The 25,485-nt window shown below is 42.1% G+C and overlaps 1 protein-coding gene across 4 annotated transcripts in view; it reads right to left on the bottom strand.

The window, feature by feature from the left end:
* Positions 1-25,485, bottom strand: part of LOC147028329 (diacylglycerol kinase beta-like) — a 315,192-nt gene that overhangs the window by 182,882 nt on the left and 106,825 nt on the right. For 3 of the 4 annotated variants that reach the window (XM_085878634.1, XM_085878633.1, XM_085878631.1), the window contains exons 3-4: positions 11,673-11,749; positions 6,388-6,408 (exon numbers count right to left, since the gene is read on the bottom strand). In XM_085878634.1, coding sequence (XP_085734760.1) covers positions 6,388-6,408; positions 11,673-11,749 — 98 coding nt within the window. The remainder of the gene's footprint in view (positions 1-6,387; positions 6,409-11,672; positions 11,750-25,485) is intronic. The other variant, XM_085878632.1, reaches the window with a different exon arrangement.

Genomic DNA, 25,485 nt, shown 5'->3' with positions numbered 1-25,485 from the left:
ATTATGACATCATAACAAAGGCACCGATGACGTCATACAAAAATAGGGGCAATACCCCTGGGTACTCACCTGGTAGTGGCTGGAGAAAAAAACAACAGGGAACCACTGGTTTGTGTGGATAACCCACAAAATATTTAATGGAAAAGAAAGTAAATACCTATGGATTGTTTTTTTATGCAGTGAACAAACTTTGGTACATAATGGGTGATGAAGGTTGTGGTCAAGTTTCATTGAAATTGTGTGTATATTTTCAGAGAAGAAAGCAAATACCTCTTTTGGGGGTGGGCAAACCCTCCCTCCCCCATAAACTCCCTCCGTAGACCCTCTCACACCTTAATTTTTTTAATTCCATGAACAAACTTTGGTACATCACAGGTGATGAAGGTTTTAGTCAAGTTTCATCAGAATTGAATGTGTAGTTTCTGAGAAGAAAGCAAATACTTATTTTTGGGGGTAGCCCCCCATAGACTCCCTTTGGGCCTAATTTTTTTTAATAGCACGAACATACTTTGGGACATACTGGGTGATGAAGGTTGGGGTGTAGTTTTATCAAAATTGTGTGTGTAGTTTCAGAGAAGTTGCAAATGTTTGTGGATGGACGGATGATGAGCCATCCCATAAGCTCCCTGGAACTACGTTCCAGGTGAACTAAAAATCATACTTCCACATGTGGAGTACTTGCCATGTGCCAAGTTTCAATTTTTTCTATGGGGCAGTTTTGAAGATAGAGGTCCAATTTTTTTTTCTTTTTTCCAATATGGCTGCCACACCATGTGATCTATGATATCATATTTATCATAAAAACATTCTCATGAGTAGTCAGTGGTTCCTTTGCTGAAAATTTTGTGTAGCTCCGATAAGCGGTTGTGGAGAAAATCCATACTCATGTTCTGTGCGGACAAACAAACAAACAAGAAGACCATGCAGAGCACGACACTTGCAAAGTCCAGAAAACAAATTTGACCTCAAAAATAATTGGTGGTTGAATTCAGTTACCAAATATGGAACTCCTCTTCAAATCTCAAGTCAATCGGATGAAAATTGACAATTTTAGAAATTCAGCCTATGTTGACCTTTGGCCAATGTGGACCTCCAAAATAATTGGTGGTTGAATTCAGTGACCAGAAATATAAATCCTCTTCAAATTTCAAGACAATCGGAAGAAAATTGCGGATTTTAGAAATACAACCATAGTTGTTGACCGTGGGACTATGTTGACCTTTTGGTCGATGTTGAGCTCAAAAATAATTAGTAGGTTGAATTCGGTGACCTCAAATATAAATCCTCTTCAAATTTCAAGTCAATCGGATGAAAATTGAGGATTTTAGAAATACAACCTCAGTTGTTGACCTTGGAACTATGTTGACCTTTTGACCTCAAAAACAATAGGCTTCTTCCTTTTGACAAACCCGACCAAATGGTGAAGTTTAGTGAAGATCTGTTTAAAATTGTGACCTGTAGGCGACAGACAGAGGCAGACAGAATAACAAATTCGACGAACCAATATACGTACTTGGAAAATCTTTCATTTTGCACGTAACAAACAAACACAGACAGACAGACAGACAGACAGACAGGTAGACAGACAGACAGACAGACCCAAATGCAATACCCTCTCCTCTGGTGAGGGTAAAAACGTGGCATCTTGAGCTTCAAGGCTCTTGTGTGTACTTTGTAAAGAACATTTAAACAGAGGAAAAGAACATAAAAACACATAGCCAGAGATCAGATGTGGAGGATAGAACAACAGGAAGGCAGGGAAAACAAACATCGATTTGCACTTTAGAGCAACGCACATTTAATCTCACAATTAATTATGTCATGCTTATTCTAAACAAATACTAAGGAGATAACTGAACTATACTAAGCAGTTTACCCCATTAAGAGTCATCCCCACAACAATATATTCCTTTACAAGGAACTCGACACCGGAGGAAGCCATTTGGCCCATTAAGGTTGCACAATGGTTGTCAACATGCAGTTGTTTGTCCGTGTTCTATCCTTTTAAATACTAAGTATCAAGCAAGCAGCACATGCAATTTTAAACGTCTTTGGCATGACTCGGCTGTGGTCAACTTTGAACTACCAACATCGCAGACTCAGAGCAAACAATCTAACCATTGCGCCACTGAGTCTGGTAATGCTAATACAGATTACCCGAGATGTTCTTCACTATCTGATCTAATCTACATGTGATGCTAGTCTGCTTATTGTAGTTTATTCTTATTTCATTTCATTCCCTTGTTATAGGAGATTGCTCTCAATCGCAATGGTCCCTACCCTTCTGTATTTTGCACTTAGAAAAAAAAAAAGTTTTATGACATGTTACTGAGCTTGCTACATTATTTTGAATTGTTAGAAAATTCTCAACACATCTTGTCTAAATCATTAATGGCACAAGTAATCCAGAATATTTAAAGCTAGAACGGCACTATTCAATGTCGCGACGTCGACCGATATGCCTCTGCACACATTATTACATCTTTATAATACTTGTGCAAAGTTCGACTTAAATCTGTTCAGCTGTTCTTAAGTATCACATATTTAATTGATGCCGATATCTAATCAGTTCATCTTTAATATATATGTGTATATATATATATATATATATATATATATATATATATATATATATATATATATATATATATATATATATATATATATATATATATATATATATATATATATACAGTGTTACGGCTGTGGAAATTCGCATTACAGCATAAAGGGCCCTCAGGTGAGATATCTCCACAAGTACTTGTGTAGTTAGCCCAAACCCGTTGTATAGAGGGAATTTATGTGATCCATCCGGGCTGCGACGCTTTGAGTTAGCCATTTTTCTGTTATATATTTTATTTCAAACAAACAAAAACCACCAACGATGCTCGTGAGCTTTTCCTGCCATTTTTCCCCGCACTTGGTGTGAGGGAAGGGGGAAGGGCAGCTTGCCACCGATTGGTGGATGAACAGCATGAGGCGGTCGGGGTGAGGGAACGCCCCTTTTCGAGAACCTTCTTGAAGGAGGGTGGAGCCAAAAACGGGGCGGAGCGAAGGGCGGAGCCCCGCATTATAAAAGACACACATGGGCGGGGCGGGGCGCGTTCTCTCTCTCTCTCTATCTCTATCTCTCTCTATCTCTCTCTCTCTCTCTTTCTCTCTCTCTCTCTCTCTCTCTCTCTCTCTCTCTCTCTCTCTCTCTCTCTCTCTCTCTCTCTCTCTCTCTCTCTCTCTCTTCCTCCACTCTCTTCCTCCACTCTCTTCCTCCTCCTCTTCCTCTTCGCTCGTCTGCGTGTGGTTGTTGCTGTTGATGGTTCGTTTGTCTACGAGTTCTTCAGAGAGTTCTCCTACGAGTCCAGCTGGAGGGAGTCGAGTCGGCGCATCCTTGTCCTGGGCCCTGTCGCCGTCTACAGCGGGAGAGGGCGAGCCTTCTGTCAGGTGCCGGAAGCCCCGTTCGTGGCGCGGAGCAGCTATACGTGCCGGCGCGAGGTGCGAGTCACAGACCACATCGGGGGAGGCTCGGATTCGAGGTCAAGGACGCGACGCTGGACAACGCGTGCAGGGAAGTCGCAACTTTCTCTTTTCCTTTGGGTTCGTGTAAATAACTGTGGGTGGTGCCTGTCCTTGAAGTAAAACTGGTAAGTGTTGTCATGTGTCGGGTTTAGTCGGGACATCTCTTTTGCCTGTGATTGTGTATACGTGCCATTTCTTGACTTGCTTTTGCTTTATTGTACATGATGATTGTGACTGTATACGTGCCTTCCGTGCTGGTCTGCGTGTGCAATTAAACGTTCTTGTGTAATTGTTCCCGCTTCGCTTCGTCTCCTTTCCTATTATTGACTCTCCATCCTGCTTCATGTAAGAGGCTTGTAGCGGGTTTAGAGAACCCGGATAACTAATCGGAACCATCAAGGCCAACGATAACACCGCTCGGTTATCACTGGAGCACGGAACGGACCGCTTAAGCGGTTCCTGTCCGGAGTCGGCCTGTGGCGTGGTAGGATCGCCCGGTCGACTACTCGCGCAGGTACTTAGGTAAATCAAATTTGATGAGCAACCCTATCCTGCGCGGGTGGGCAATTGGCACGATCGTGGTGAGATTAAACCCCCACCCGTGACTAGCTCCCGGCGTTGTTCCAAGAGGGTCACGACTGAATTGTCCGTTCCGGTGGGCGAGGCGGCTACCATTCGAGTCGAACGGCCAATCGCATGCCGGCGGGCGTAAATTCGCAACAATGTATATATATATATATATATATATATATATATATATATATATATATATATATATATATATATATATATATATATATATATATATATCTTCTTCTTCTTCTTTCGGCTGCTCCCGTTAGGGGTCGCCACAGCGGATCATCCGTATGATCCGCATAGTGATTTGGCACATGTTTTTATGCCGGATGCCCTTCCTGACGCAACCCTGGTCGCCTCTTACGACACAGGGATATGGTACACCTATTTTAACCGGGGTATACACCGGCCCAGTATACTGGTACTCATTTCGCCGACCTCGGAAGGATGACAGGCTGAGTCAACCCCCTGGTGTATTAATTCAGTGGCCCAACGGGGCTTGAACTCAGGACCTTTTGGATCCCAAGCCACTGCCCTAACCACTGCACCAACACCAGGCTTACATATACATATATATATATACATATATATATATATATATATATATATATATATATATATATATATATATATATATATATATATATATATATATATATATATATATATATATATATAGTTGTATCAAGTCTGGTCAAAATCCAATCACTGGTACACAAGTTAGTGCAGTACCAAAGTTTTTACCCAACATGACCTCTGACCTTTGACATCATGACCCCAAAATATAATTGGTTCATCTTTGCATCATTATACATTCTTGTACCAAGTTTTATGTAGATGCCTTCAGCCGTTCATAAGTTATCGTGGTAACAAAAGCCGATCACGGATGCACGGTCAGACGGACGGACGGACAACCCAAAAACACAATGCCTCCGGCAACTTCTTAGGTGGAGGCATAAAAATGCAAAAAGATGTCTGGGATCGTGTGTGAAAAAGTATGCAAACTATGTCAGGATGCTCACAGGAAATTATCACGTGAAACCATCCCACATCTTTCTTTGAATAGTGGTTCTCGGAAGTCTATCAACAAAATAGTTACATTTTGCAACTTATCAACTCGAGAATGATTCTAAACTGAAGCATGCAATGGACACCAGATACATGGAGGGATGAATTTTAACAAGCTCGAATGAGCTAAGATCCTCGTCCTCTTAAGGATGACGTCATAAAAACGAATATGACGTCATTGTGATGTATCAGGTTTGCGATAAATTATTATCTGTGCTAATACCCGGCTTGATTCCCGCAAACAAAATTCAAAAAGCTTGCCTAGTTTCGGAGATAATTTTTTAGGCGATTTCCATTAGCGGAGATATTTTGACGTCATAACTTTTTTTTCTCGGAGGAATTTTCAAAATCGGAGATGGTTACTGTCTGCGCAGGGTATTTCTACATGTATATTCCAAGTTTCAGGAAGTTTCGATGAAAACTGTAGGCTGTGAAACAAAAAAGTCCACAAGAACAACAACGTGAGTAAGACTTAGAGATCCTCCACGAGGATCTAAAAATCAATTGAAATGTATAATAGTATCTTAATTCTGGTGTGTAAAATATTGTCTATCCTACAGTATATCACTTCATTTTGTTCAAACTTCTTCCACCTCCTTTTCCATGATCAATCAATTATTGCACTCATTAAGTTACTAAAATGCAATAAATGGCATTTTCAGAAATAACATTCCTAAATATGAACTTGCAAACTTGTGAAAATTTCGTTTGTGCAAGGTTATGGATTTTTGTCAGCGATACCCTAATTTCCCCATTTATCGATAATCATCACGAAGCAACGAGCACAAGATGACTGGTTGAACTGCATGAAGAATATCTTTTCTGCGCAGCGCTGGGGTGGCAGTTCACAATCAAGATTGATTCCCTTGGAGAATGTATCCCAGGAATAAACAAGTTGGTAACAAATATGCTCCCACCCAGCGGTAACATTATCCTCAACTAATCCAATAACTCATTATATTTGTTGATTTTCACGAAATACCACCTTTGTAATTTGGGAGTAGCAGCTCATTTAGTCAAATAATTGCAAAACTTTTCAGCTGATGAAGGATAATAGATCGAAATGTACAAAATCATTAACATTAACACAAGAACCCAATGGATTTCGTGCAAGATAAACTGATATTTGTCCCAACATTCCCACAGAGGCTCCGTTATAAATTGATGGTGTATTGGAGGGGGCGAGGGAGAGAAAAACAGGTCGGTGTGACGTCAGAAAGGTAGGCTTACCTGGTTGAGGATATCCTGTTTCTGCGGGTGCACGAGGGATAAAACAATCACATGTTAATTTGTACCTTCCATTTTAATGTACAAGACCTATGTCCACAACAATCCAACCATGGGTGTAAATGTTGTACATCATTTGACTATTTCATCTGGTGCAATGCAAATCGAGGTACCCCATTATGGAGTAAATAAATGAAGCCAGCTGTGTTGTCTATAATGTTGTAAAATACATTATGCTGTAATTTGAATAAAAGTAAAGCGTTTGTCCTTTAACCATACCAGATTCCCTCATACAGGATGATGTAGGGCTCAGCACAATATAATTAGAACCCTTACTGCTCTGCGACTGCTGTGGTGGTCTCATGAATAGTGAGTTGTCAAAGCCATCCTATTCTCAGAGCATTGTGACAGCTTTCTGCTATCATTATTATTATTTATTTATTTGTTTTTATGTGCATGAAGTCGAGGCTCGTGGAGGACCTGGAACATACAATGGATCAGGACGTAATAGAACAAAATGAACGGTAGAAAGAGAGGGGGAAATACACCAGCAGCAGGTTTGAAGGACAAAGTAGAGGGAGATTTGGACAAGTAAGGGATGTGAGGAAGAATGAGGGATAGGGAAAGATACATGGGGTGGACTTGATGGATACAGAAGCAAATACTCATGAAGGAAAAGCTGGATATTTGGAAGGAGGTGGGTTTGGGGCAGTCTAAAATATCATGGTTTTGGATAGGGGGTGATCTGATATGGTGATAAACAGCTGTCTGGAAGACATAGAGATAAGAATGAGATTGAAGAGAATGTGGAAGTTGGTTCCACAGGTGGGGAAAAATGAGAAATGAATGAGTGGCAGTGAGAAGTGATTCTAGATTTTCAGAGCTTCACCAGAAGGAGGTGGACCACGTGCGCACTGCAGAAACCTCTGTGGTTGGGGAGGGGGAGGGGGGCAAGGCAGGGATGGACACAACGCATAGAGAGAGCAGAGGGTGCAAGACCAGAAATTAACCAGAAGCAGTATAGATGACAAAGAGAGCACCAACCTGTCTGCAATGTGAAAGTGATAGGATAATAGAATCGGCCACATCGCAGGAGATTCCAACGATCTTGAATGCTTTGGTTTCCTTGGCATCAATGTGAGCAACATGTGAGGCAGCTGTGCCAACTCAGAGGGGAGAGCAGTATTCCAATTAAGCTGCAATGAAGGCCATGGAGGTGGATAAGAATTTAGGTGTGCCAAGGAAGGACTATGCATGATGGAGTATACTCAGCCAGCGACTGGCTTTAGAGGCCAACTTCGAAGTGTGGTTTGCACAATAAATTAGAGATAATAGCTCATCATGAGGGGCAAAAGTTTGAGTTAAAGAACTTTTTCAAGAGCATTGTTAAGAAAGTAGATGAGAAGGTTTGCCAGATGGTCCCAAGGTTTGACCAGTTTGTGAATCTTTCAAAATCTGAAGAGAGGGAAGAGGCTGTTGCCAGCCTATCTGAAGGATGAGGGACATCATGGCAGAGGGTGGAGTCATCAGCAAATAGATAAAGAGGATTTTCCAGAGAATCAGATAGATCATTCATGAACATTAGGAATAGGACTCAGCCCAGAACACTGCCTTGAGGCACTCCAGCCTTCACGTCGAGAGGAGATGAAAGGATTCCGTTGAGAGCTACATATTGCTTTCAAGCATAGAGAAAGTCAGTAAGCCATGTGTGGAGTTGGCCTTGGATGCCATTGGCAGAGAATTTGGAGAGCAAGGCAGGATGCCCGAGTGTATCAAAAGCTCAAGATATGTCTGAAGAGATGGCCCTGATCTCATGTCTGACATTGAGGGCCTCTATTCATTGTTGGGAGAGTAGGAGCAGCATGTCTAAGGTAGAGTGACCTGGTCTGAATCCGAGTTGATGATGTGTGAGATGAGGCCATTGGAGAAAAGGAATGATTTCATATCAACTGCGATGATAAATTCCACGACCTTGCTGATGATTGGAAGTAAGGTGATAGGTCTTTAGTTAAGGGGATTATTTTTTGCACCTTGTTTATGTAATGCGGTGATGTTGGCTGAATTTCAAGCAGATGCAAGATGATCTCGGGCACATTAAAGGGTGAAAAGAGCAGAAAGAGGATATGCAAGTGCAGCAGAGCAGGTTTTTTAGGACACGTGAGCTGATGTCATCTGGTCCAGTTGCAGAACTCGAGTCGAGGGTTACCAGAAACTCCTCTACCTTCTCAGGTGCAAAACACAGAGTCCAGGAACAGTTGGTGTGACTGGGTATGGTGGGTACAGAGAGTGATGGGTTGAAGACACAAGATTTGGCAGGTTAAACAGAATTCATGGTTTTCTTTTAAAACACGAAGTTACAAGTGACTTCATCACTACCATTGTTATTTTCTGTTACAGATGAAAATGATGGTCTCATGGAGCTGGCCTAAAGGCCCGGTCACACCTTGACGTTTTAGCCAACGTATGCCGATTTTTGAATTTTTTTTCTAAAACGCTGGCACACATTGAATACGTTATGGGTAAGTTTTGATAACATTGAGAGCACGCTGAAAAACACTGCCATACGTTGTTGTACGTTGGCTTTAAACGTTGTACTTTTTGGTTGTCCTCAAATTTTTTCATGCTTGAAATTTCATGACGTATGCCGGCGTATGACTCACACATTCCGCTACACTGGCCACAAGTTGTATGCAAGGTCTGCGATCGTTGACAGACGTCAACACATGCTACTTGTAAGTTAATCATAAGTTGAGACACGCCGAGGTAATGTTTAGTGTACCCGAAACTTATTTCTAACCTATGATTAACGTGTTGTTGGCACGTTACGCGATCGTTGCCACACATCGACAGACGTTACTTTTAAGTTACTCATAGGCTGAAAGACGTCGGTATAATGGATCGTCCTTGCGTCAGCGTCCACGGCCACGGCCAGGACACTTATTTGCAGCATTCTTCAAACTTTTCTTCGGCATGACGAGGATGTTCACACTTCGATGTCTAGCTTGGCTATGATTCCAATTGTCCATCGGCAGCGTCTATTTAAAATAGTCGAGTTTGAGCGTTTTAACACGTTCAGAAGAAACGCTTCAAATTTCCAAACCCCAGCGTCAAAAAACAAAGGCGAGTGACAGCAATTTAAATCGTTCATTGTAAACAATGAAAATAGCTGAGTGGTACCGTTTAAAAGTCATTGAGTGTAAAAAAAATCCAATTGTTGAGCGCAAGCGTCTACTTTCAATAGTGGAGATGCAGCCATTTAAATCGTTGAGTTTATCATTTAAATCGTTAAATCGTTAAACGCAAGGACGATCCATCATAACCCACACCCTCCCCCTCACACTCACCTACTACTGCCAACATGAACAAACTACTACTACTACTACTAATACTAATACTAATACTAATACTGATACTGATACTGTTACTGCTGACATGGACATCGACTCAAAAAGGACTCGAAAACACTGTTGGGTTCCCCTTTTATGAACACCATTTTTATATACCAATTCCCAAAACCGCTGGGAACACGTCTTTATATGGCAGTTGTAAGCTAGAAACACGTTCATTTTTTTTTTTTTTGTCGACCGGAAGACATCATTGGAATACATCTACATACGTCGATGTGTGTTGGGACTACGTAAAGAATTGGTTCAAAGCACGTCAAACATAAGTTAGAAATAAGTTTCGCGTAAAAAAGACATTACCGCGACGTGTTTCGACTTATGAGTAGCTTATAAGTAGCCTTTGTGGACGTGTGTAAGCGTCCACATATCGTGTGTAAAACTTATCCCCATCGCATGCGGAACGTGTGTCATACGCCGAGTACGTCGTAAAATTTTGAACATGTTTAAAATTTCTTGACGTACTCTACTTACTACGACGTATGATAGCGTACTTTAGCGTTGTACTCACGTATACCAAACTTACTCATACCGTATTTGACGTGCCCCAACGTTTTAGACACATTTTTCTTAGGTCGGCATACGCTGGCAAGATCGCCAAGTTGTGACCGCGATGTTGACACTTCCATTTCTACGGCAGTTATGATTCGAACCGTTGTGAGTCAGCCTTTTAATAGGCTACGTCACGACATCGTCGGCGATGCGTGCAACGCGCTATGCCTAAGTTAGACTATCGTTGGGCATCGGTTGAGTAGGCCGACAACAGGTTCAGCATTTGTTGGTATAAGTTATCTATAACACAACGAAACGTTCTGTGTCCGTTACCAATGCGTTATACATAAGACCAAGTCGCTATGAATACGTCCGAATCTTTAAAAAAAAAACATCAAAAGTTCAACGTAAGCCAGCGTTTTACATACATTTTAATACGTTGCCATCGCTGGCTAAAACGTCAAGGTGTGACCGGGCCTTTAGGAATGAATAATAATTTGATTGCGATTATATAGAATCACCCAATTGAGTGTGGCAATGATGCTGATGTGGAGCTCCATATATTTGGGCAGGAATTGAGAATTTGGCTCAAGTACGAGCACACAATGGCCTGCTCTTTTGAAGATAGTATTGCGTCTTTAACATGTATAAGCGAATGCTAGCAGATAGGACAGCTGTCTTAATTCTCCCTTTGAAGAGGGTGGGGGGGGGATAAGCCCAAACCATATTAACTGATGCGACACTGCCTGAAAAGCAGGTCGTTCATCGTTGGGCGAAGAATCAAAGCCAGACAACACAACCCAAATGTAAGTTTGCAACCTTTGAGCCATGCTGTTATTCCATTTAGCTGGTAATGATTCCTCATATCATATGAAGATGAATCATTTAAAACAGTAAATAAGCAGACATTTTATCAACGGATGAAAAAGAGAGAGAGAGAGAGAGAGAGAGAGAGAGAGAGAGAGAGAGAGAGAGAGAGAGAGAGAGAGAGAGAGAGAGAGAGAGAGAGAGAGAGAGAGAGAGAGAGAGAGAGAGAGAGAGAGAGAGAGAGAGAGAGAGAGAGAGAGAGAGAGAGAGAGAGAGAGAGAGAGAGAGAGAGAGAGAGAGAGAGAGAGAGAGAGAGAGAGAGAGAGAGAGAGAGAGAGAGAGAGAGAGAGAGAGAGAGACGAGAGAGACAGAGAGAGAGAGAGAGAGAGAGAGAGAGAGTATGGATATAGATGTGAAGAAAGCTACTCTTACTCGAATGAAGTGAATTCCCAATGAAAAATTATAAATGATGATGTGGAAGTTAATTCAGAGGATATTTATTGGAATGAAGAATCTCGACGATAAGGGAATTGGAATTGCAATTCAGGCAAAGTCCAACAAGCGTGAAAGGTGTAGCTTGAAGAATACCTGGTCTGGATTGTACTTCGACAAAATTCCATCTCCATAAAACTCTTCCAAGACATCTTTCAGCTTCTTGTTGGAATCTGAAATAGATCATTGAGAGCGGAGGGAGTTTGGACCGGTAAGGTGACAAAAGCACATGAGGTACAAAACAGTATTGTAGTTTCCAATGAATCTGTTTACATTTTTAATCTACAAATATTTATTTGAAATAAAATGTCATGTAAATTCAAAACAAATACAAACATACTTTCTTTTGTTTACACATTTATGGGTGAGACAGCTGGCTTAAAGGGAAATGAAAATCTCAGATTTCAAAAAAAGAGAATCACTTGATTCAACTAGAGGGGGAGCACTCGGTAGAGTGCAAAACCTCTGCCGCCAATACTGCTCGGTCACTCAAGTGAACCTGATATCCTATTCATTCAATTTGACGTCAACAGTGCTCACAGAGTTATAGTTTGCAACTTTCCCTTTTACTTTTAACTTTTACACACTCAATTCATTAGTCATAACTTGATTCCTTGAGACAGAAATTGATTTTACGTGGGTATATCCACCTGAAGTTCCAAAATCAGCCGCAATTATAATTTTGGCATGTTTTTTGTTGGAAATCACTTATAACATGGAGAAATGCAAAAAAAAAAGTCGAAATTTTGTTGAAAAAAATTTGCAAAATTTTTTTTCTCTAACAATTTTTTTTGGGGGGGGGGTGGAAATCACTTAAAACATGTAGAAATGCAAAAAACGAAATCGAAATTTTGTTGAAAAAAAAGTTGCAAATTTTTTTTTTCTCTCACAATTTTTTTTTGGGGGGCGGGGGGTTGGAAATCACTTAAAACATGTAGAAATGCAAAAAAAAAAGAATTCAAATATTTTTAAAATTGGCCGCCATAGTGGCCATATTGGATTTTGGACCAAGTCCAATATCTAATGACATGATCCTTGGACCAGACCTAACCCCCCCACCAAGTTTCGTCGAAATCCGTCGAGGAGTTTTTCCGTCATACTGTTCACAAACAAACAAAAAACAAACAGAAAGGGGTGAAAACAGTAACCTCCATCCATCTTCGATGGCAGAGGTTAATTAGTTATTGATGTTTTCACCTTGCTTCAGTGGATAAAAAGAGTATACTATGAGGCAACGTCGGTGAATAAAATGAGCTAAATAAAACGTCGGTGAATTTTCCAGAAATTTCTGTTGAGATAGCCATGGCTTGCCCATTGGAGGCCTCTGATTGGTTGTGAAATCAATGTGACATCACGTGTTAGTTTTAAAACAAATACAGCCGGTTTCAACTTCCTCCCTGAAGCACACATAACTTCAAGTCTTCAACATAGGAGCCCAACAGGCTCATCAAAGCCTGTGACCCTGTTAACAACTTAAAGTTGTTTGTCTGTGCGCTTTCCTTTTAAATGCTAAGTGTCAAACAAGGAAGCAGGATGTAACATTTTATAAGTTTTTTTATGACTGGGCAGGGTTGCAAACCACTGACCACCTAGAATGAGAGCAGACACTAACCATTACACCACCAAGTTTGAGAATAAAACAGAAAAGTATAACACAAAACATAATCCACAAAAATATAACATGAGGTACTTTATGTTACAACATGGGGTGTTTTATCTCAAAATAGCAAAAGTACACATTGCTTTGCTGACACATTTAAAGGTCCCATGACACTCAAACGTTTCAGGTTATTTATATATTAACTTGACCTTCCTAGTGAAGAAATCACCCATGTTTGTTTTTATAAAGTCAACAATGGGATAATTAGACGAATATTTCAAACATTTGTAGTGCTTTTCACAACTTGCTATGCAGGTTATTTGTAGTGCTAACTTGCTATGCTGGTTATGTAAAGTTTGTGAAGAAAGTTTTATCCCCTCAAAAAAGTGGAGTTCAGCGAACCACAGGTCACGTGACCGTTGATGTCATCTCCAGAACGCGACTCGCTCAGAGTCGATTGATTAGACGTCGTGCGCCGTCTAAAGTACGTACATATGCACTGTGCACATGTGTTTGCTATCTCACTGATCGTCTTAATTCCTGTGATTGTTTCGCGAAAGTTTCCTCACACACAGAGACAAGAAATTCTGCTTCTGAGCCATGTATGCACAACAATCACGAGGCAATTATTTATCCCTTTACTACCTTGTCGTAGTCGTGTACAAATCCAACACATGTATGCACAATAAAAGGCTATACCATGTCCACAAAATATAAAATGTGACTGTTGAACCTTTCCATTAAAAAAGAAACTTACAGGGACATACAAGAAAAATACCAAAGATTAATATTGCATCATTTCAAGGTGCAAGGAGATAATTTTAAAATCGAACAATGTGAAAAACTTGCACCCACATTTTGCAGCTTATTGAATTGTTCGTTGAAACCAGCCTGCTGGGATAGGTACGATTCCACATACATGCAAGCCAGGTATGGCTGCACTCAACATACATGGGTTTATTCTAAAGTGAAGGTGCTGCTTCCATTGGCATGCTATTCATTAACATTTAGCCAAAATGCTGTAATAAATGAACAGGGAAAACTATGTTGGCACAACTATGAAAGACAAATGTATCTGTCCTAAGACACGGCCTCATAGCCTCCGGACTCTTACGCATCGGCTTATACATTGTGTGCATGCTAGTACAAGTTACTTGTCAACTCTAGAGTCTAGACTCGTCCAATAAATCCGTCGTCCGTCCGACTCGTCTGATAAATCTGAGGTGCTGTAGCTTTCTTCTATTATTCTCTTTTCTTCATTGTTTTCTACTGGCGCTACATGACGACAGCAGGAATAAAATAAATAAAAATGCAACAGAACGTCAGATTTATCGGACTACTCTAGACAATTGTGTTGCAAGGTGTGTTCTGCACACAAGTTTTCATCGTATCCGGACAGCGAGATTGCTTCGTTTTATGCGCGGAGAGACACGGCCGATGACATGGGCTGGCCTTGCTTGCGATTCATTCGCCGCGGATCAACATGTCCGCTGCGCTGTTCACGTGACCTCACTAAAATATTTCTGATATCGAGCAGTATGCAAGTCGAATTTACATTACTGAATTACGAAAAGGATTTAGTCTATCCAGTTGTTATTGCCAAGTCTTCTTTTGATGTCCTCCCGATCATCATTAACTCCGGGAATTTAATCGCCAGTTTCCTCTGCTTGTCCTGCTTCGGGCTCGAACTGGTAAGGCCATATTCCATTTCCAGCTGCCTGAACTTCACCTCCCGCGACTATGTTATCCGACAATTCTCCATCTGATTCAGACCAAAATCCTTCATTTCTCTCACACTCACTGTCGCTACCAGACAAATCAAAGTCCATGTCATCCATTATTCAAAACCAAATGTTTGATTTTTTTAAAACAGAAATGAACGAAGCGTTTGAGTCGACCAATCAAATGTGGAAACACACAGGAAGCCAATACAATCACGTAGACCACCAACCCGAGTAATTTGCGTGCAGCCTTTGTTGTTCTGGAGATGACGTCATGTGGGTTACGCGTCGTTCAGTAGATTTCGGCAGAATTTTTAGGGGTGCTCCTAAGAGGTTTGTCTTTTTAATTTTACATTTTACAGAACGAGTATTGTGAAAAAACATTGTCAGATCAGAAATCACGATGAAAAACTCCTATAGGACATATGTATGTATGTATGTATGTATGTATGTATGTATGTATGTATATATATATATATATATATATATATATATATATATATATATATATATATATATATATATATATATGCAATTTCAGTACTTTTGAGTGTCATGGGATCTTTAATCAAAAGACAACATGCTGTACTGCACAAATATTCTGCTCTATTTACTCTATAATTTGCCTGAGGTCATCTTCCATCTGCTTGGAAATCAATTAACATCATCTTCATTGATATTGTTGCGGATTCACGCCCGCCGGCGTGCGAACGGCCACGTAACTCAAATCGCGGCACGTCGCCCACCGGACGGACAATCCAGTCGTGACCCTCTCGGACTAACGCCGGGAACTAGTCACGGGTGGACCTTTCGGTCTCACCACGATCGTGCCAATCGGCCCCCGCGTGGGATAGGGTTGCTCGCCAAATTCGACCTACCTAAGTACCCACACGGAGGGTAGACCGGGCGATCGCACCTCGCCGCAGGTCGACTTCGGACACGGGCCACTTTAAGCGACCCGTTCCGTACTATCGGGATAACCGAGCGGTGTTATTCGTCGGCCTCGACGGTTCGATTAATTATCGGGCGTTTTAGCCCACGACCAACCCTTTACGTGAAGCAAGATGGAGATTCAATGAAAGAAAAGACGAAGCGAAGCGGGAAAACAGTTCAACAATAAGCACATTTATTTCGCGATGAACGGGAAGCACACATATACAATTACACCAAAAGCACATGTAAAAGGAGAAGAAACACAATATTACACAAAAAGCAAATATAAAAGAGAAACACAATGCAGAGCTATCCGACTACCGAGCACACGGCAACACTTATACAATTTTACTTCACAGACGGCGCCGACAACACATATTCCCAAAGCAAAGGAAAAGAACCACCCTCAAGGATGAGGGGGGTAGGCGGGCCTGGGGCGGAGACCGTGTCGGGCCTACCCGTCTGATGATGAGACGCGGAGCGGTGGTGGCGCCTCAACTCCGCGGGCCTCACGGACAGTGTCTGGTAGGGGGTGGGAAAGGGGCCCCCTTGTCGCACTATCTCAGCGCGGGGGGAAACAGGAGGGGGTTGTTGATGCTCGGGGGGGAGGAGGATATCACCCTGTCTCGGGTCCCGTGACGAGCGTCTCCTCCTCGACCTCGGTCGCGTTGCTGGCCTCTCCCTCTGCAGCTCCCGGCACCGACGCGAGCACCCCCTCGTCCGCCTTCGCCGCCGCCACCTCTCCACAGCTCCGTCTAATCGCCCTCTCAGTCTCCTCTCTTGGCTCGTCCCAACTCTTCACTCTTGACTTCTCCCCTCCGAACTGCGAATCTTCTTCCCAGCTCCACCGACAACTCGTTCCAACGCACCACTCTCAACTTCTTTTACTGACGAACGCAGCCGTTTATATAAGCCCCGTGGCTTCGCTCCTTCACCTTTGACCCTCTGCCTCCGACCCTTCACCTCTCTAACTGGCTCCCCATTGGACCGAGGAAAAGTGGGCGTGAATGCTTTTTGATCCATGAATTTGCATATAGCGACCTCACTCCAACGCCCTGGAGGCGGGGCCAAATCGCCCCACGCTCTCCGATAGGACGGAACAGAAGTGGGCGTGAGTCGTTTTTGATCCGTTTTTCTCGGAAAGTCTGTGATGTTTCTGAACACGCTGCTCGGTGCGCGCCCCGCACAAGTCCATCATCGGCGCCCACAAGTGGCGTGGGAATGACAGGGATGTGATGGTGGCGAGTTGTGACGGTAAAGGTCGTGGCTGTTGTTGTGAAGCGGCGTTGTGGTTGGTGGTTGTTGTTGTGAAGCGGCGTTGTGGTTGGTGGTGGTAGTAATGGCGGCTGGTCCAAAATAAAGATAGTAAAAGAAAAACGGCTATCCTGAAGAGTCGCAGCCCGACTGAATGACATTTATTCCCTCGAAACAACGGGTTTGGGCCTAACTACACATATACTTACAGAGATATCTCACCTAAGGGACCTGAATGGTGGTTTGCGAATTTGGTCAACCACAACACTATTATCCTTGCTGCTTATATATGGCCTGAGCAAAAATCACTTCCACTTTGCTGTGAAGCTTCATGTTGTTTGTTTTGGTTTTAACCTCCACTTAAACTGAGTGAAATGAAACATTTTTAATTATTCTCAATGAGGGATGAACATCACCGCAATGCATATTATCAAGTTGTTTTTACTTTCTTTAAATAAGATGATGATCTTTAATACTGGATACCACCAGGTGGTACAATATGATACACATTTACATAGAAAGAATTGGCGTCATCCCCCAAACCTAACCCCCCCCCACCTCCCGCCACTCCCCAAGATATGCTAACCCAACAGCAGCCATACTCAGGGAACCATTAGGCAACATGCAAAATTTGGTTGGATTTGGTTCAGTAGTTTTTTAGTTTCTGAAGCACATATAAATGGACAAACAGACAAACCCTGCTATATATATATATATATATATATATATATATATATATATATATATATATATATATATATATATATATATATATATATATATATATATATATATATATATATTTTTTTTTACGGTTGTGGAAATTCACCGAACACCATTCAGGCTTCCCAGAGATCAGTTATGTCGATAAGTGTGTGTTCAGATTAGATTTCCCCACCGATGTCTAAAGGGCAATTATTCGTGTAACAGGGCTGTGATCTTTGAGTCAGCCATTAGTCTTTTGCTATCTTTATTTTGGAACAACCGCATCTCAACAACCACAACCGCATCTCAACAACCACAACTGCATCTGAACAACTACAACCGCATCTCAACAACCATGCCATCCCCACCACAGCGCCAACCACGACATCTCCTCACCATCTCACAAACGAACAACATCGCCTCACCTTCATCTCCATTGCGCCGCCATCTTTTTGCCAGCCACGGCGAATCCCAATGAGCGGCACCTTCGCCAAACACGACGGCTGCCTCGTTGGGGTGACGGCCGGTGATTTCAGCCACGTCCCCTTTCCACGGCTGGTGATCTCTGCAACGTCCGCTCTCTCTGAGTTTGGCGACGAGATCGGATCAAAACACCAAAAGGGGCGGAGCCAGCGGGGGTGAAAGGTCGAAGGTGGAAGATCAAACTCACCCCCCTCCCCCGGACCCCATAAAAAGGCGCGCTGGAATGCCAAGCGGCAGTCGGTCTGGGTTCGCCGAGAAGTCTGTCGGGGATCAGAGTCTGTCGGGGTTCAGAGTGGAGTCTGTGTGGAGTCGAGCTGGAGTCGGGGTGGAGAGCGTCAAGGTTCGAGTCCAGTGGAGGGCAGTCGGGGTCATCGGAGCATAGGGAAGCCGGGAGCGCAGCCAAGCCTGCAGTACCGTGCCGAAATGTGGGTCGGTGGTGATGGCCGGAGAGGGGTCGCCAGCCAGCGAAACACGGACGACGGAGCAAACGCTAAGGAACGAGCAGGCTCGTAAAAGAGCATCAACTATTGAAAGAGCAAAGGCCCGTTCGTTCCTCTGAGGCGTCGTCGGATAGGCCCGATCGACCAGGTCGCACGGCAAGGCCCCGACCAACCGAGTCACCATTACACCAACTACCGTGTTGACGGAACATCGAGGGTCGCCCAGCGAGTCACCACGAGGGTGGCAGGTAACCAGCACGGTCTCACGGAGCTCCTTCCGTCTCCAAAGCTCTGCGAACATTAAAGGCCTATGGGCCCTGTTCTTACCCTTTCCTTTCATGGGGTTTTCTTTGCATGAAAGTTGTGGCGCCGTGTCCGCTAAGTAGAATTGTGGTTAAGTGATTGTGTACATAATAAATAGATATGGCTGTAGGTCTTTGTTTGCTCGTGTCTTGTCCCTACCCCCATTCATTGCATCCGTGCTTGTATATCTGCATTGCTTCCTTGACTGCATACGTGTGACAAATAAATGTCCTTGTTTGAATGTTCACCTGCTCGTTGTGTCCCCTTCCTCCATTGAGCTGCTGTAATTACGTACGGAATATTCGCTGGCTTTTAAATAGCCTATAAAGTAATCGGATCCGACGGGGCTTGGCGAAATACAACTGCTCCGCAAATCGCAAATGGAATGAGCAACGTAAGAACGGCTCGTTTTCGTGCAGGCTCCGTTGAGGTGTAAATCCCCGGCATTTCTGTCTGTGCGCATACTTCGGTAAATCGACAATTTGGCGATCGGACCGTCGCGCGTGGACAGAATAGTTGGCTGATTTACGGTGTGGTTAAAAACACACCCGTAGCTGGATTTCAGCGTTGATCCGAAAGCTGCGACTAGGATTGCGCGTCCGGTGGGCACGCGGCCGCGATTAGCTAAAAGCAGTCGCCGCATGCTGGCGTGGTGGAGATCCACAACAATATTACATATATATATATATATATATATATATATATATATATATATATATATATATATATATATATATATACACACAGTATTCTAGGTGTAAGTCGGCAGCGTGTAACTCGTCACTTCGCCTAAGTCGGCAGCGTCAACAAGTCCCGAATTTATCTCATGTTAAATCCCTTTGAATAAAGGGTCATCCCTCTGTAAGTCGTCATCTCTAAGTCGTCACTTCGTCTAAGTCGTCAGATGTTGTCCATTCCCACGTAATGGAAACTCAAGTAAATTACCACTCCTAACTCGTCACATGGAACTGCTGCCTCATGAGAAGCCCGATTTCATGGAATCGTGATGCTCGCTCATTGGTGTACACCGCCAGTGATAGGCTATTTATAACTGCGTACACACATTGATCACACTGCAGGCAGGACAATGGCGACTAAGCGTAAGCTCAGAACTAAAACCTACCAAGAAAAATACGACATTATCCAGTTTTGCGAGGCAAATCCACTGATGAAGAAAACAGACATAGCTGAGAAGTTGGACATCAAAACGGCAGACATTGAACGATATCTTGAAGAATAAGGGCAAGATATTTGGACAAGTGGAGAAGATCGTGAGGCCGGTGGGAAGTGTGAAATGCGTGAAATGTGTGTCCTTTGAAGATGTCAATGACGCGCTCATCATCTGGTTTCGGCAAATGTCGGCTCAGCCAAATATTCGGTTTCGGCCGATTCGGCCGATTCGGCCAAATAATCGGCCGATACTGTCTTTCGGTGGAGGATTGCCCAGCCAACATCATGGAATACAAAGACCGGTTTGAATCCTTTCTCATGCACCAGATGCCCAAGAGTTTGAGGCAGTCAAACATAACGGATTACTTCGCGAAGAAGTAAAGGATCGATCGAGCTTAGTGTTGAAGTCAGATCATGATTTTATATTGGCTTGTTTTGTACATTACCGCACTCACTTACACATAGGCATTGAGTGGTAATCATTACCACGATGACTGTGTGTCATGTAATTTGTCACCATACCATCACCGATGGTATACGAGTTGTCTTACAGAGTTGTTCATTATCTTTACTTTTGATAAACTGATTCATGAATTCCATCTTTGCTTGATCACTTTCCAACTCACCAACTCACCCCCACCTATGCCCCGAGGATTGTGTTTTCCTTTTGGTACAATAGCCGGCTCTCACACATATGTGTCCAGGCCACGCGCGACTTCATCCTTCACCTCACAGTCATCATGAATATTCGCATACTCGTAAGTCGTCACTTTTTTCTCGGTCCAGATGGTGACGACTTACGCCTAGTCTACTGTATATATATATATATATATATATATATATATATATATATATATATATATATATATATATATGTATATGTATATGTATATATATATTTTTTTCCGGTCTAAAGTTTTAGAACACCCCCATTTTCCCAGTTTTTACTGAAATGTAAGCAGTTTAATGTTTCAATGTACTCTGAAATTACAGCACAGAACAAATAAACAATTGCAGATAAAAATAAATCATGGAATCGTTTTGTTGAACATAATTTAATCAATATTTTTGACTCATCAAAGTAGCCACCTTGTGCAGATATAACAGCCGAACATACTCGTGGCATTCTTTCTATAATGGAAATCAAATATTGTTCGGAAAGTTCTTCCCAACACTGCTTCGGAAGTTCCCACAAATGTGTTGCACTTGAAGGTTGCTTTGCTTTCACCCTTTTGTCCAGTTCATCCCAAACCAGCTCAATGGGATTTAAGTTTGGAGACTGTGTTGTCCATTCCATGATTTGAAGCCAACCATCTTGTTCTTTTCTTCTAAGGTAGTTCTGACATAACTTGGAGGCATGTTTTGGGTCGTTATCTTGCTGTAGGATGAAGCCCTGACCAACTAGGCAAGGACCAGATGGTATTGCATTGCACTGCAAAATTCTGTGGTAGCCCTTTTGGTTCAGGGTGCCAGTCACTCTGTGCAAGTCGCCGACTCTGGATCCAGCAAAAGAGCCCCAGATCATCACACTTCCTCCTCTATGTTTGACAGTTGGTATCACACACTGAGGAACCATCCTTTCACCTACTCGACGGCGAACAAAAACCCTGTGTGATGAACCGAAGATTTCAAATTTTGATTCATCGGTCCATAAGTCCTTCTTCCAGTTTTCAGTAGTCCACTGGCGGTGCTTCATGGCCCAGGCAAGCCTCTTTTTCTTATTTTGCCATCTTAGCAATGGCTTTATTACTGCCACACGACCTGTCAAACCTGCAGCACAAAATCATCTCTTCACAGTTGAAACTGAGACTTCCTTACTTCGACCAGTGTTAAGCTGTTCTTGTAGCTGCCGTCCTGTGAGCCGCCTATCACGCAAGCTGTTGACTCTCAGAAACTTGTCTTCTGATTGTGTTGTGGCTTTGGGTCTGCCAGACCTCTTCATGTCAGTTTCCTCCAGTTTCCAAGTGCCTTTTGATGGTGTAGGAAACTGTACTCATTGACACCTTGGCTTTCTTTGCAATTTCTTTAAAGGAAAGACCTACACTTTTAAGGGTTATAATGATCTGTCTGTCTTCCATTGTTAATTGTCTTTTTTTCACCATTATGATAGCAATATACTACTTCCTGCAGTGCAATATTGTCCAAATAATGCTTCAGAGGATGTAACAACACAGTCTGTTCCAACACTGCAATTACACAGACAGAGGGTTTGTAATTAATTAATCAACAAAAATTTGGACACCTGTCGGAATTGTTTGCATCAACTTTCAAGGCTTAATTTACTTCCATTGCTGCAGAACAGCTACAGTTGCTAACCCATTACTTGTTCCCTGAAAAGGGCCTTTTTAACAACTCTGAAATTTACATTATTTTTCAGTTTTTGGAAACCTAAACTTTTTTTTAAACTTCTGGCAGTTTACCGCTTAGCTTTGTACCATTTCAGGTCATTCACTGGACTTGAACTGCTTAAATTTCAGTAAAAACTGAAAAATGGGGGCATTCTAAAACTTAAGACCAGTGTTGCATATATATATATATATATATATATATATATATATATATATATATATATATATATATATATATATATATATATATATATATATATATATATATATATACACACACACACATGATTTGTACCAAATATCAATTACATAATTGTTTAAAAGGAAAAACAACACACAGGCAGCAATGGGGATCTCGAGGTTGCAATGCAGCACTGCCCTAAGCATACGGAAAACAGGCAGAGAATCACAAAGTCTTCCTATATTGTGGGAGATTTATTCGTTTTATTATGTCTTGTTATTCAGCAACCTCCCGTGGTTGCCTGAAACATCAGGGACGGTTCTGCTATATCGAGTATCTAATTTCTCTGTTGGCATTACGAGGATGTTTTGGCCAGCCTCGCTGCAGAATGTTGGATGGCTGGGCTGAGAGATAAAACCTTGGCAAGGATGGGCCGATAACGGTCCATTTGTGCTGCTTTCCACGAAACGAATCCTTCTAAAAAGCTGACCTTCCTCAGAAATTGTGCTCGACTCAAATGTTCTCTTCTTATCTCTTCACACCATTTGTGAGTTTTGAATGTAAATACCTTGTTGTTTGTTACGGACAGAAAAACCGATGAGAATTTCTTTCCCCTACGTAAAAGGTTGTTGCATGAAACACAGCATTTGTTTTACCCAAACGAGTGTTTGCCTAAAGATGCTGTGAGCCCCTGGTTTCAATTCCTGATTAATGCGGTACTTGTGTTGATTTATCCATTTAACGGCCAAATCTTCCATTAGATAAATCAATTGTGTTGGATAAATCATACAATGCCTTGCTGATGTAAAGGCACATCGATATCTCCCAATGTCATCTCACGATCTTGCTTGGAATTTTATGTATATTTGCCTGTGTACAATGCTAATTATGTACAGATTATTGGATTAAATGACTTGTCCAAATGAGTTGAGTTACACATGTCAGAGGAGTGGCCGATATTTTCCAGTTATCCACAATATATTAAAATGATCATGCTTTAAAACTGGAGACCATTAAACTCTTCAATATGTGAAGCCTGCACGCAGTCAGATGTCACACAAGATGATCATTACATTTTCACAATGAAAATAAATATCTCTGGTTCCTTATTTTTTTTAAAGATAATTAGATACAGAACCATACTCGAAGCAACTACAACGACACTCAGTAGAGCACATACCTCCGCAAGGCAGAACAGTTTACGTTTTGTCACCCACTGATAGGCATAGCAGGATTTGCATCCGTACCTTAACCAAAATCTAATCAGCTTGTCACGTACACAACTCATCCACCAAGTTTTGTCTGAATCCGTCCACAACTTTTTGAGATATCATGCTAAATATCGTTTTTGGCCCCATATTTCAATGGTGAAAAATCACTTAAACAATGCGAGTATCCAGATTCTGATCCTGATCTTCATCAAAATTGTATAAATTCGTCTTCGTCACACACCCAACTTGTCTAAAAGTTTCATCCAAATCAGTCCAAAGCTTTTTGAGATATCCTGCTCACAGACAGACAAACAAACAGGGGTGAAAACATAACCTCCGTCCACGTTCGGTGGTGGAGATAATAAAAACGCCTTCTGAAATTATTTTTTGTTTGCACATTTTGTTTCCATTGCAATCCAACCTTCAGTTTGGGAGATTTTGGCACTGAAAGGCACCATTTTACCATCTGTGACAAGTTCGCCCAAGGTATTTATGTGTCACATTAAGTGTGGAATGGAACCAGGCATTTCAAGCAGATTATCCCCTCAATGAAGGTCATTAGAGGACCAGCTTGGATTTACAAGTAACAATCAAAAAGAGATGAAGTGTTTTTCTTGAAGCTATCTTGGTTTCCATAAATTTAGAATCCAAATCCTTCACACTGATGCTCCCAGTCATATTTGAGGAAATGTTGAGCCCAGCCTCTGAGACGGGTACCCTCAGTCTGTTCTCATCACTGGACCACCACTGGAGCCAAAGGATGTAATAATTGTGGCATTGAAGAAAGGCCTACCACAGAAAAATGACAATGAGCAAAAATAAGAAATCCCTATGGATAATGGTCACCCCAACATTAGACCAATAACATCGGACTGGGGAGAGCATGCAATACAAACCTAATAACTGGCCGAATGCATTAATCCTTATATCCTCGTCACCATGGAAATGCCTTGCTTCATGGTCTTTATCCAAGGTTTATCAACATGTTTCCGATCCATCTCCCCACATGGTGCTTTTGTGCTTGTGCGGTCCACTCAGCAGTAACTGCTCATTTTCTTTCTATTATCGCTCTTGGCCATGGAATGCAATTCAACATTAGTCCAGGGATGCATAAAACAGTAAGATACATCCAGTTGATAATTATGGAAATTTCATGCTATTTCTCCAAACCAATTTCCCAAATTTGCAATGCATTATAGAGTAGAGTTTGGTAAAACTTTAGAATGTTCGGCAACCCAAATACTTGAGTTCCAAATGGAATTGGAATTGCAAGGCTTAAATGTGAGATCACCCACACCACACCCCCCTCCAAATAATTCACAGTGTCTTACGTTTTGTACGTGTATTATGCTTTGAGAACAGCACAGAACTTGATCGGCACTTGGTAGAGCGCATGCCTCTGCTAGCCTGAACAGTTTACGTTTTGTATCCCCTTGATAGGTCGTCGGATCTGCATCCGGACCAGAACCAAAATCAAATTGGCTTGTTCTTGTAAAGTACCCACCTCATCGAGCAAGGTTTGTCATAATCAGTCAACAACTTTTTGAGATATCATGCTAT

Source organism: Eptatretus burgeri, chromosome 4, assembly GCF_056783735.1.
Source record: "Eptatretus burgeri isolate ZD-2024b chromosome 4, Ebu_testis_v1, whole genome shotgun sequence".
NCBI classification, from domain to species: Eukaryota; Metazoa; Chordata; class Myxini; order Myxiniformes; family Myxinidae; genus Eptatretus; species Eptatretus burgeri.
This window is presented reverse-complemented; position numbering and strand designations above follow the sequence as displayed.